A 13,562-nucleotide genomic window follows, 5' to 3' on the forward strand; every position below is an offset into this window, starting at 1 on the left:
ACTGATCAGGCTTCAAGTTTCTTACGTTAATGAATTGGCCATATTAAACTGATAACATGCCTAACTATCTATCATCTGTAGTTAAAACATAACCTTGCAGCTGCAATAAAGACCTTCACTAGATGCAGAGATTATGTGATAGCACCACAGCCCGTGTCAGAGGGCAATTTTATTGGCAGTGGAGAAATTGTTTTCAAAAGTACATCGATACGAATAAAAATGAAGTACAAAATAATAAATAATGGCCAAATAAAAGCTTTCACCTCCATTAGATATCAAAACGACATGAGGTAACAACAGATTAAGAAAACCGCCAAACAAATATTTCCCAAATTAATATGATAAGTATTCAAAAACAGAACTTAAATGGTACTTAGAGTATAGATGGTAGAGTGCCAAACAAGAAGCAGCTGCACTGTAAAAGAAGAGTGAGCAGGTGACTGTCTTAATACCAGCAAACACACAGTGGGGAGTGTAGCTGATAAATACTGTAGAAAGGAAATCTGGAATTTTTTTTATTTTGTGAGCCAAAAAAATAAGATTATGCTGAGAGCACCAGATAGCACAAGTATTTACTGCAACCTCAGCTTTAACTGGGGAGGATTACTGAGTCTTAAACTTGTGATGCTGGTGGACATCGTGGATTATGAATTTTATACAAGGTGGTGGAAATGACCAACTCGGAGTGACCCTTGGAAGCTACAGGCTGATAAAATCGTGCTCTTTTTGTGCCTCTGCATTTGTCGCTTCATCTTTTTGTCTACTGTTATGACCAGCAGCCGTACATTGCACTGAGCAGGTGTGTGGCTTCTTATGCAGCAGCAACGCAAAGGTGAGTTTACTCTTGTCCTTACTTAATGCACAATTTCTCCTTCTAAGAACAGATGTGTGTTTCCTCTTAGGAAATTGTAAGAAGCTCTGAAATGTGATGGAACTACTCAGTTTCACTGTGTTTGTTTGTGCTCCCGATGACGATGTCCTGTACACAGTGAAAAAACAAAGTGTAAAGTCAAGCCCTACAAAGTCTGCTTAATGACCAAACACCTGGAGGTTTCCCATCTTTAAGAATGGTCCAGCATCCCAGTGCAGATGGTTAACAGCAGAGGTACAAGGTGGAGAGAAGCTTCTCTGAGAGCAAAAGGTGGTCCGATCCCTCTTGACCACTAGCATAGGGCTTCATTATACTGTAAACCCCATGTAGACATATATACAAAACGTTTTTTCCCCAAGAACATCTCGCTGAGTTTAGAGAGCATGCAGACGGTATGTCCAGTGTCAAAATGTGTTAAATGAGGCCATAGATTGTACATACAAGCTTGTGTCAAGTGTCTCTGCGGTAACAGAAGAATGGCAGCAGCTAATGGCTGGTGAGCAGGTATCAAGACACACTGTGAGCAGACCTGTCTTTGTCTGAGGAGTCTGGACGGTGATCTGACTGAGGTGATGTATACAGGAAGTTACAGCACACGTAGAGGGGGAATGATAACAACCGGCTGTCCAGATTCATCACCACATACTCCTGTAGGATTGAAGGAATTGAAGCATGTTACCAAGTTTACAATTTCCTTTTAGAAATGGTGACTAGTGAGTATTCACTGACCTGGTCTTTCTCTAAAGTGAGCAGCTGGTAACCTGTTGAGCGACTGCAGACCAGCTTTCCACGACTGTCAAAGGAGGCAAGACGTAACCTGGAGACAAAGATGTTTGAAGATAGGTAAAGCTTTCAAACATTTCAACAGCTTGTCACCAGGTTAGTTCAATTTGTTGCAAAGAGGTGACATGAAGTTTAACAGCATTCACATGCCTCTAATTTAAACATGAGGGCACCACTAGCACACAGCTAAGCCTAAACATTGATGGAAACAAAGGTAACCTGTAGCTGTCACAGGGTCAATACATTATCAGCTGAACACTATAAACTATACATCAGTTTCTATTGTAAATTTGTATACATACACAATTTAGGTATAATATGTTAAATTATATATAACAAAAACATGCATAGAAGTAGACATGAGACATTCATGTCAAAGAGTAGAGTATACACCCTATAATAAAAATGATCCAGTCATTACCAAGTTTAAAGTAGGTTAACACAACACAACAAATGCAGACAAAGTCACGTGAAAAGCAAAGTAGTTGGTAGAAGCAACTTTAGCAGCAATAACCAAGTAATCCTTTTCTGTGTGACTTTATTAGTGTCTCACATGGTTGTGGAGAAATTTTGACCCACTCGTCGTTGTAACTTTGCTTCAGTTCATTGAGGTGTGCAGACATTTATTTCTACACAGCTTTCATTTCTTCAGGTTGAGGTCTGGACTTTGTCTGGACTATTGCGACACATCGATTCTGCTCCGTTGTAAATTTGCTGCTGTGCTCCGGATCGTCCTATGACTGAGATCATGATTAAAGCTACTTTTGAACTATATCCTAAAATCAGCTGGGCTCTTCCTTATTTTTGTTCAACTTTTAAGTCCAGCATTTGAAATGTTGGTGTAATATTTGATTATTTTCTGGGCTTCGACCTGCAAGTAAAATCTTTGTCCCCGTTTCATTAATTTAAGGAACAATTTGATAAATTGCGACATACAGTCCCCTCAGCTAAGCTGGAAATGATCATTCATGCACTTGTGTCATCGTGTTTATTCATATTGTGATTACTGCAATGCCCCGTTTACCGGCATGGACAAATCATCTCTTTGTCCGTCTATAAACTTTAAAAAATGCTGAAGTCCAGACTATTAACAAATTCTAGAACGCAAACTCATGACACTCCCTTTAAAAACACACATACACTCATTCTTTTTATTTATTACGTTAAGTTACTGTGTTGTCTCGTTTGTATTGTGTTGTGCTTGGTGCCGACGTGGGACAGTTTCGTTGTACTATTGTACCAGGTATGACTGTACAATGACAATAAAGAGTTATCTCTTGTCTCTCTTTACATCAGCTCTCAACAGATTTTAGGTTTACTTTCCTTTTTACATTACTGTATAAAATTAAACAGTCAAAAGGGTAAATGCCAGCCTATTGCCAAATATGATAACACCTACCAATTACAGTGATCAGTGTTGATCAGTCACATGTTCACAGTCAGTGCTGGCCCACAACTTCATCACTGTGTCCTAATAAAATAACTATAGCCAACTGAGAAGTATAGCAACTAATCATTTTAAATGCTGAACTTCACTCTGTATATAAATCAACTTTAGCAAATGCTTCATGAGCAAATATTTCTTAGCTCAAGAATGTGTTTGCACATTTATCTCAATATAATGATTTTAGTTTCTCTATTTAAATTTTTTTCTATTCAATGAAATTTTATTTATATAGCACCAAATCACAACAACTGTCACCTTGAGGCATTTTTTAAGGTAAAGCTCCTACAATTAAAGCGGGATTATACAGTCTGGTTGCCTGCACCACTGACCTGTATGCCAAGTGTCTTCGTGCTTGTAGACTGACAGCGCCCCCACATGGCTGACTCAGAGTATTCCTCTTGAAGACGATGAAGCGATTTGTGTAGGTCACCAGCAGGTCGAAACCAAAGTTAAAGCCCGTCCACCTCCAGCAGTACTGAGAAAAGGGGAAAATCACAGTGTTTTCCCTTTGGAGAAATGAATCCATAAACAATAATTGTATGGAAACAAACTCACATCTCCATCTTTAATGAGCTTCCTGCCACACCTCATGCTGCTCTGCTCAAACTCGTCTTTGTTGGGCTCCTGAGGACTAATAAACAGAAGTGTTTGTCATCACAACAGCATTAAAAGCAATGCATGTGATCCATGTGCAGCATAAAGCACCACTAAATCAGTCCAAATTCAATCTACTAACTCGTTTGAAGTTTCAGGTTCTTACCCGTTATCATTCTCAAACTCTGTCCGGAGCATGGCGAACCACTGGTTTTTATACACGGATGTCAACCAGTCTGGAACATAAAGTACATAAACACAAGAAACAGATGTTAAAATAACCACACACGAAAAAAAAGATGCACTTTTATGACGAAATGGCATCAGCCGGAGCCATAAATTACCAAGAGGCAAAATGTTGTCCCTCTCCAAGATGCGTGCAGACGCGAGGTCATTGATGATGTACTGCAGGCGCACAAAGTTGAACACTGACCGAAAAGGAACGCCCTCATCTGTGTTCAAGAAGGGTTCCTTCTCACAAAGGTCTGTTGATAAAGGTTAATTAGAAAGACAGACTGTGATTAACACAGCTAATCTAACTAGCTTTAATTTCCATTCGTTTAATTGTTCATTTTAGCCTTTTATTATGATATAGGGTTTATTTATAGGAGCAAGATATAAAAAGCTAAAAATTAGCATTACTGTGAAAACACTTTGTGACAGTGGCCTCAACAAACAAGCCTCATCAAGTGGGCAAATACTTAAATAACTAAAATGTTTCTTTTGGTTTGTAATTTAATTTTAGCAATAATAACCTTGGTGATTTCACCCAATGTGCATTACAGTACCTGTCCTGCGCTTGCAAAGCCAGGCGTCGGCATCAGCCAGAAGCTGCTTGATGGGGCCGTCCCACAGCGGATTGAGCTGCAGAAACATCCACTGCAGAAAGAGGCAGGAACGCTTAAAATATGCATCAGAGTGCAGTGACTGTGACAGGAAAAATGTCTACGACTGTGCTTTTTCTACCTTTTTCAGAGCAGTGTAAACATCCATCTCCACCTGCATGACAAACAAGTCAGAGGACTGGATGAGTTGCTCCATGACCTCCACCCTGTAAACAGATAGCGACAAGTTTATGTATTGCAAATACTGACGCTTCAAGTTGATAATAGACTAAGATCAGCTTGGACAAAACTAGCTTTTGACTTTAGACTGCGACATTTAAATTGCTAGTATACCCTCTATACTGGTCACTTAACACACCACTGCAACATCAACATCAAAGTCACTTTTCTTTATGCTCGCCATTAAGGTGCAGGTATTCATTGGAGCAGGCCAGTTCTCCTGAATGATAGGTGTCGTCACTCAGACAATACTGCCACATCAGCGCTGATGTAGGAAGAGAAGAAGTCGAAACCGGAAGCCAAGACATTGTCAAGTGGGTCCCCCCCCCCCCATATAGTCTCATGTTTTCAAATTGTTGCAAATCTCCATCTTTATAATCTCTTTTGTCTGTGACTTTAAAGTTCTGTCCCGAAATATAATTAAAATGGCAGTAAAAACACGTCCAATTACAAAAATCAAGAGATGCCCGGCTGGCAAGCGCCAGCAGATGCAACATCATTTCAGGCATGCGCCACCTGTGACGAGGTGCACGGTGACCATAAAAGCGGCCTTAGAGCTGGTGTGAAATTGATGGGTTTCCAGTTTTCAAACAAAGCTTAAATGTGTTTTTCATGTGGATATCACCTGTTCTTGGTAATGAGGGCTAAAAAATGCCAGAAAAAAAAGAATGTAAAACCTGGTACTTAGATTAAGTAATTTATATTTAAGTAATCAAAGAGTCTGAAATGGGGACAATTTGTATAGTATGAAGGTAAATTTACAAGTATTCATTAAATACTCTGAATATAGTTTCCATAAACAAATCTAACTCTAAAATCTAACTCTGTTATTTCATGAACAGAGAAGCTACTCTGACAGTCAAACACACCCAAGTTCTTTCATCAGGTCGATATTTTGGTGGGTCATCAGGTTGTTTAGAAGCCACTCGAGACATCTGCAGAAAGAGACACACAAATACACAGATATATATGTAAGCATTTCCAAACATGTACATACTTTCTTATGTGGCATAAACAACCCAATCATGTCAACATTCTCACTTTTTAATGACTGAATCCAGGCCATAGATGCTAGCACACGCATAGTAGCCACACACAGTCTTTGCACTGATGTTTTCCTTCATGGTTTCGCCACACTGCTGGATCAAATCATCCTGTGAACACAGACCATAAAACTTATTAAGATTTGGTATCATTCAAAATACAGATATCTGTCTCACCTTTCAGTGACTTGTTTTTACACGTACTTACCAGCTGTAGCATACAAGCAGCGGCAAGAATACTGACGACTCTGCTGGGTTTGATCAGAACATCATCACGGTACAGGGACCCAAACACAACTTGTAGAGCTACACAGGGATGTACAAAGCCATCAGCCAATGAGTACAAGTACAAAGGAGGCCAGTTAGCATCCGTTTTCTGTGACTCTCACCTTCAGTATCAATGTTCTGATCTGGGATCTCCAGGTTGATTTCCATCATGCTGGACTCCTTCCAGGATCCGCTGAACATGCTGGAGAAATACCCCGACTGTAAAGTGCAGGAATATGATAACTCATACAAGAGAATGTAACACTGGCTGCTTTGAAGATGCCTCGGCGTGTGTGTTTGTTTTACCTGGCAGAGGTACACTTTGTGGAGGTTCCACTCCTGTCCCAGAGCGCAGATACGAATGTCACTGTTTTCCCCATTCAGAAACAAGGTCTGATAAATGTACTTTGATGTGCTTTTTAATTTCTTCCTGCTCGAGGAAAACATAAAAACAAAACCAGACAACAGAAAAAAACGAGAGTAAGACAAAACACAGACAACTTAAAGATATCTGATTCTGAACTGGCTGGACTTGCCTGCGAGGTGTATCGAGTATGCCATCATCCTCCTCTTGATCACTGTCACAGTCACACTGAGCATTTCGTTTCCTCTTCTTACACTCGCAGTTATGTTTGCGGTTGGTACTTGTGCCCTCTGTGGCCTCTTCTGGTCCCTGAGAGGACAGCTGAAACCTGCTGCCCAGAATTCCCATTTCTGTGCTTTCAAAGAGACATAAAGCAATCAAAAATATCAAGTCAGTTATGTATACTGTAGTTTCACAGTTCATCAGAATCAATACTTTTGGAGTGGTACTTTAGCTACTGCATTAAGTAAATGTTTAATTGTCGTGCAAGCACATTAAATTTCAAGACACCACAGGTTGCATCCAGACAAACTGCCTGTTTTGCTCAACAGTCAAAGAAATCCACAGATATGGTACTGTGCAAAAGTCTTGAGCTGCCATCATTTCTTTATGCTTTGCTTTCAGTGAGCCAGACGACCTCGGCATTGTTAAAGTGGTCCTGAGCAATAGTTCTCCAGGCTTTACAAATGTCTTTCTAAGTTCTGTTTTTCTGAAAATTAAATGCCAGCACAGAAAAGTACCATCAGATTTTGATCCACCGTGCAATACCATCTCAAAAGCTTCTGACTGGTAACAGCTTCATTTTTCAGCATGACAATGAAACACACTGCCAATGCAGTAAAAGCATACCTGGGTAGAAAATCACACAGTCATGGATCAGCCCCCCCAGAGCCCAGACATCAACATCACTGAAGTAAGCAGCCAACATCCAAAGAAGAGCTTTGAATGTCCTTCAAGAAGCCTGGAGAACTATTCCTGAAGACTAGGAGCTCAATTAAATAGAAAAACGTGAATAAAATAAAGATTCCCAACAAATAAAATTATAAATAATAATATCACCGTTTGAAAAGATGAGTGTAACTCAATAAGGAGCTTAAATAAAAGTAGAAACTAAAACAGGTTTTGTGGCAGATAAGGAAGAAACGCTTTCCTGCATAACTTGTATAACTTGATTTTGACTGTGAAGTGAAATGAATACACATGCTTGAACATCATTATTTATTATGATAGCAACAGACTGATACACCACACCACTTTTCCTTATCCTTGTGCTACACGTGCCTTTGTAGCTTTCACCAACATTGCCCTCATGTAACTAGTTAGATATCCAGAAAAAAGCAAGTGGCACACTCCTTGGTTAACAGTAAGCCACTATCACATCTCGACTTAATTTTAAATAAGCCCAAAACGTGGCCTTGTTGTTTTATATTTTAAAATACAGGCACAAAATATTTTACATAACGAAGCCTTGAATGATGTTTGCGAAGAGTGTCCACAACAGAGTCTGATGCGAGTTTATCACCCAAACAACGACTCGGCTGACTCACCTGCTGATTATGACAGGGAGAAGGCTGAGAGGGAGACGTGTGATGTGTTAATGTGGACGGTAAACACCGGCTGATTATCTCAGCGCAAACGTTGACGAGCTAGATAAGAGGCGATCCAGCCTCAGAGCTAGCTTAGCTGCCACATTCACAAACCAGAATCGTGTATAAAAACAGTAACAGCGCTTATTCTGACTGGCTGCTGCTCCGTACAGGTCTCCAGACAGCACATCTGCCTCTGCTTCAAGTTACATTTTTCTAAATTATAGCGAAAGTAAAGTCAAAGATAGCAGATGATGTGTAACTAAAAATTTCTGAGGCTGTTTTTTTTGTTCTTCTTCTTCTTCTTCTTCGTCGTCGTCTTCTTCCTCTAAATTTTATTGGCGGTTTGCAAACAACTGAATGGTGCATTACCGCCACCAACTGGTGTGGAGTGTGACGGGGGCGTCGCTCAAAAAACAAATAAACAAAAAATTCAAATCCTCCCAAGCAATTTACTCTCTTTTAAAACTGGAATAAGGCCCGATAACTGTTACTTCGAGTCCTTTTGCAGTAAATCAATAAGATCTAGTTTCATTTTTCTCCTACTCCTTCCTGTGGTTCTCATTTCTCCTGCTCTCCTTTGAATTTTATACAACCACCATCCCCTCCTTTCCTCCTCCCACTGTTTTTGCCATCTTTTCTTCATTTCTTGCTTTACAATACTCTTTATCTCTGTCTGACTGAAGCTAATAGCCAGGTCAAATTCCCCATGTTTTGTGGCTTCCTTCGCAACTCTATCTGCCATTTCATTTGCTTATACTCCATAGTAAGATAAGTTAAGATAAAGGTAACCTTTATTAGTCCCACACGTGGGAAATTTGTAATGAGCTGAAATCCATAAAAACACAACTGTAAGCCCCATCATGTGTATTCTGTAAAGTGTTTGCTGAACCTCTGTTAGGATATCTGCTCTATTTTCTGAGTGGCGACACTGTGCTGTATGGGAGTTTAAATTAACTGCCCTATCCCCTTCTTCTTTTCCAATAATCAGGAAGTATCCATGGCGGTGTTGCTGGTAACGGCACTCTTTGACTGATGTTGAACTGATCCAGTTTAAGTTCTATTGCTCTTCTACCCACAATCCACCCAAAGCTCTTTGTTTCCTGCCTTTCTTTCTCCCAACAAGGTTTCAGTACCTCTTGTGTTGGGTGATCCTGTCCACAGCCCTGCAGATTTGCCCAATAATTAAGTGTTAGCTGCTCTCTTCTGATTCCTACTGGCATCTCACCCATCTCTACCTGTAAAGTTGCTGTTGGGGTTGCTTTAAATGCACCTGTGCTGAGTCTTAGTGCCTGATACTGAATGAAGTCTAACTTCAAAAGAGTTGTGTCTGCTGCTGAATTATATGCTACACATCCATAATCTAACACCGATCTGACCAATCCAGTGTATATGGCCCTCAAAGACTTTCTATCCGCTCCCCAATCCATCCCCCCCCCCCCCCCCCCCCCCCCCCCACACACACACACCTCATTATATTTACAATCATCCACCATTTTCTGAATGTGTACAGCCTATGTTACCCTTTCATCCAACTACAATCCAAGAAACTTAAATTTACTCACTCTTTCTTGACCATATAACCTAAGCTTGACGTCCTCACCAATTCTTTTCCTTGTAAAAAAAACATGGTCTTGGTCTTATCAACTGAAAATTTAAAACCCCACATAAATGACCACTCTTCAACTTTTCCAGTTGCTCCCTGCAATTTTTTTTTTTTTACAATACAATACAATAAATAATACAATAAACTCTACATTATTTCCTCTCTTCATCTGCAAAAAGCGAAAACCCTATCCCAACCTCTATGGCATTAAACACAACATTTATCATTAAAGAAAATAACAAAGGGCTCACAATGCTCCCTTGAGGTGTAACGTTTTCTACAGGATACCTCTCCGAGTAAATCCTTCCAATTCTCACTTGCATCTGTCTTCCCCTTAAAAAAAAAATTCTTTATCCATCTGAACATCTTCCCACTGATACCCAATTTCCTGACTTTAACTAGAAGGCCTTCTCTCCACATCATATTGTAGGCTGTCAAAAACAGCACCACTACACTCTGTTTATTTGTGCTTTCCTGACTTCATGTTCCAAACACAATACTCGATCCACTGTATTCCTCCCTCTTCTGAAACCACTTTGATGTTTAGATATGTATCCTTTACTTTCTATATAGTACATTAGTCTTTCATTTACCATTCACTCCATTATTTTACAGATATTAGATGTTAAAGCTATAGGTCTGTAACTTTCTGGATTTGTATCATCCTTTCCTGGTTTACGTATGGGCACATCCACTGCCTCCTCCCAGCTTTGCAGCAGTTTCCCACCCTCCCAAACTCTGTTATATAATTCTAATAAAAGATCTTTAGCTGACTCACTGAGATAGTTTATCAAGATATAGCAAACCTGATTTTTTCACGGTGCTGATAATTTGGATTTCTGAAGCACTCAATTCAATTCTGTCTTTGTAAAAGGAATATTTAATAAATCATCTGTATCTTCTTCCTGTTTCAGTAATTCCCTATTCGCTATGTTTCTCTTCCTCTTCGCCCTTCTTCACTAACATTGCCTGATGGATTTTAACAAACGTTTTGCGAACAGATTTGCCTTTTCCTCATCTTTTACAGCTGTTGCTTCTCCATCCCTCAATATTGGATATCCATACTCCCTTTTTATACCATTCATCCTTCTAATCATTGACCAACCACTCTGTATTTTTGTCTCCCTCCCTACTGAATTACAAAAACCCCTCCAGAAGTCACTCTTTGCATTTTGAATGGATCTTCTCAGCTCAGCTTGCAATCTTTTATATTCAATGAAATTCTGAAAACTGTTTCCTCTTTAATATCTTAAAAGCTTTATTTTGATGCTTAATCACTTTATCACACTCCTTTGTCCACCACGGCACGGCGTTCTTTTCCTTACACCTTCTGTCTTCTTTATTTCCCAGTTTGCTGCGTCTAAACTGCCTTACAAATAGAATAATTGAAATCATCCACCCCAGCATTCATATCCATCTTTTGCATTTCCTGATCACTAACTATTCTAATACTAGTCAATAATCATATGACTGTTCGCACCACTAACACGTGACCCTACACTGTGTTCACTGCATCATTCCATCTTTGCACTGATCACCACCTGCATTCATGTATATATCTATCTACTTAGCACTTTTAATTTTAATTTTTATGTTTATTTAAGCGTTGTCTGACAGGATGTGTTGCACTAAGCACCGTAGCAATTTTCTAATGTTGTAAACCTGCTCTACATTTGGCAATAAAACCCTTTCTGATTCTGATTCTAAATGTATCCCAATCAGCATTACTGAAGCACCACTTCTACACACCTATATCCTGGTTCTCTACACTCAGCTCTATCTCAGTCATCATAGGATAATGGTCACTGCCTACAGTTGTCTCTTTTTTTAGACTGCCATGAACAAATACCTGCCAACGAGTCTGACACTATGTGAGATAATTGCTGATTCTGCACCTGTTCTAATATTAACTCTTGTACCACTTCCATCATACTTTTTTAGCTCTATCAATTCCTCAATCACTGCTCCATTCCGATCATTATAATTACCCCATAATGATCTGTGTGCATTAAAGTCCCCACACCAAATTACGTTTCCCTTCAAATATGTGCCAAGTTCCTCTACTGACAACAGTTTGTTAGCCGGATTGTAAAAATTGATCACTCTGATGCTGCCATTTCTTGATCAGATTTCAAGTACAATATAACTGTGTTCCTATAGCTACAACTCTATATTGGATCTCTTGTTTCACAAATGTTGCACATCCTCTTCCATTACCCTCCTTTCTATCTCTGCGGACACTATCATAACCTGAATACAGATTATTTCTGGTTTCTTTTTGCATTTTTTGATGAATCCTTTAAACTCTTGTCCATTTGCAATCAAACTTCTGGTGTTCCCCTGTAAGATAATCATATTGTCCCCTCCCCTGGTCCTCCTCCTTTCCCCTCCCCTTCAAGTCTTTTATTGGATATGTTCCCAAGATATTCTTTAATACCAAAAAACCTCTCTGCTCCTTTCAGTTATTTTAATTTTCTCTGTTTTGTGTTTCACTTGATCTGTGCAATTTATAACATAGGCAATAAACAAAATAATCTTCTCCACTGTCAGTCCTGTATGAGTTCCATGTGTCTGTACTAAATCTGCTGTCGACATTGGTTAAACCGGTCCTGTTCCATCCTTTGCCTTCTGTACCCTCTTGACAGCCTCTGCGTAACTTATGTTGTGAGCTGCTTTGACTTGCTCGACCTCCATGGCCTTCTTTCTGACTTCACAGCCCCCATAACTTACCCTGTGCTGCCACCCACAATTACTGGATTTATCCTGTACATCATCCACATTCCCCAAATCTGTTTTCACCTCAACACTTGGGGCACCTCTGTTTCCCCTTGAAAACTGCAGTGATGTGCCCATATCTTTGGCATTTATAGCACGTGAGGGGCGGTGATACATATGCTCTAACCAGAAAGCTTATGCATCCTATTTTAACTTTATCTGGCAGGACAACCTCCTGAAATTCCAGGGGTACCTTTTGTTATTCTTCTTCGTCTATCGGTGGTATCTATTAACGGTTTTACGGTAACGGTTCAATGTAGCACATTGATGTAGCAGCTGAGCTCAACGGCGCCATCTACTGTAAGACGGCGGAATTACACACGTAAATGAAATAGTGACGCGTTGTGATTTAATAATTTCAAATGCAGTTATTATTATGTGTAGCAGAGTACAGTTTCCTGGAAGATGTGCAATGTGTTATTACGTGTAATTTACATGTTCTAAATTACGTGTTAAATATACTGAGATAAATTTACATACACAGGTATATCTTAACAGTACTTTTAAATAAAAACTTTGTCTAAGGTTTTATGGAATTGATTATGATGAACGGCCTTCCTAATTTAAATAGATTAACTTGAATTTAAAGCGATCCAGTGCACAAAATGCAAGCACAATTACAGGGGTGTCTTCCCTTGTATTAGCTTTCCACTTTGATGAGATGCCTCTCCCTCCCCAAGCTTGGGTCTGCCAGAGATATCTTCCTTCTCCCCACCATCACCAGCTGCTTGCCTGTGGGCCCCTCTTTCTACTTAGCTCTACAATATAAAGCCACGGGCCTCTTCAGTCAATGGCTGGACCCCCTTTTGCTTTAAGAACTGTCTTAATGCTTCACGGCACAGATTCAATAAGGTGCTGGAAACATTCCCAAGATAATTTAGTCTATATCGGTATGATAGCATCAAACAGTTGGTGCAGAAATGTTGACTGCACATCCATGATGAGAATTTCTTGTTCCACCACAACCCAAAGTCAGTCCATCTGTCTGTCTGTCCATCACAGGGGACAGACATCTATTTACTCTGCTGAAGAGTAAATAGATGGTTTTGCTTTCATGTTCAGCTTTCGCTTCACCACAATGCCCACATCGCTGGAGAAGTGGCCCAAGTCCAGACTCTGGGATGTGGATTGGTGCCACATCCCAAAATGAAAATATCCACAT

The 13,562-nt window shown here is 39.8% G+C and overlaps 1 protein-coding gene across 1 annotated transcript; it reads right to left on the bottom strand.

The window, feature by feature from the left end:
• Positions 1-381: 381 nt before the first annotated feature.
• Positions 382-8,309, bottom strand: gmcl1 (germ cell-less, spermatogenesis associated). The gene is made up of 15 exons (XM_085358187.1): positions 7,981-8,309; positions 6,606-6,788; positions 6,376-6,499; positions 6,192-6,288; positions 6,011-6,108; positions 5,801-5,913; positions 5,629-5,694; positions 4,662-4,746; positions 4,484-4,574; positions 4,040-4,180; positions 3,862-3,931; positions 3,657-3,732; positions 3,431-3,576; positions 1,601-1,688; positions 382-1,519 (listed from the first exon to the last, which is right to left on the bottom strand). Exons 2-15 carry the CDS (start codon positions 6,779-6,781, stop codon positions 1,379-1,381), a joined length of 1,512 nt encoding a protein of 503 aa, XP_085214313.1. The 5' UTR covers positions 6,782-6,788; positions 7,981-8,309; the 3' UTR covers positions 382-1,378.
• Positions 8,310-13,562: the final 5,253 nt, after the last annotated feature.

This window comes from Diplotaxodon limnothrissa, linkage group LG7, assembly GCF_057381915.1.
Source record: "Diplotaxodon limnothrissa isolate DT_005_m linkage group LG7, D_limnothrissa_male_GT1.1, whole genome shotgun sequence".
NCBI lineage: Eukaryota > Metazoa > Chordata > Actinopteri > Cichliformes > Cichlidae > Diplotaxodon > Diplotaxodon limnothrissa.

Coding starts and splice junctions, on each gene's coding strand:
- gmcl1 (XM_085358187.1), bottom strand. CDS start 6,781: ATGGGAATTCTGGGCAGCAGGTTTCAGCTGTCCTCTCAGGGACCAGAA. Junction 4,575..4,661: donor TTTACACTGCTCTGAAAAAG/GTAGAAAAAGCA, acceptor CTCTTTCTGCAG/TGGATGTTTCTGCAGCTCAA. Junction 3,577..3,656: donor AGCTCATTAAAGATGGAGAT/GTGAGTTTGTTT, acceptor CCCTTTTCTCAG/TACTGCTGGAGGTGGACGGG.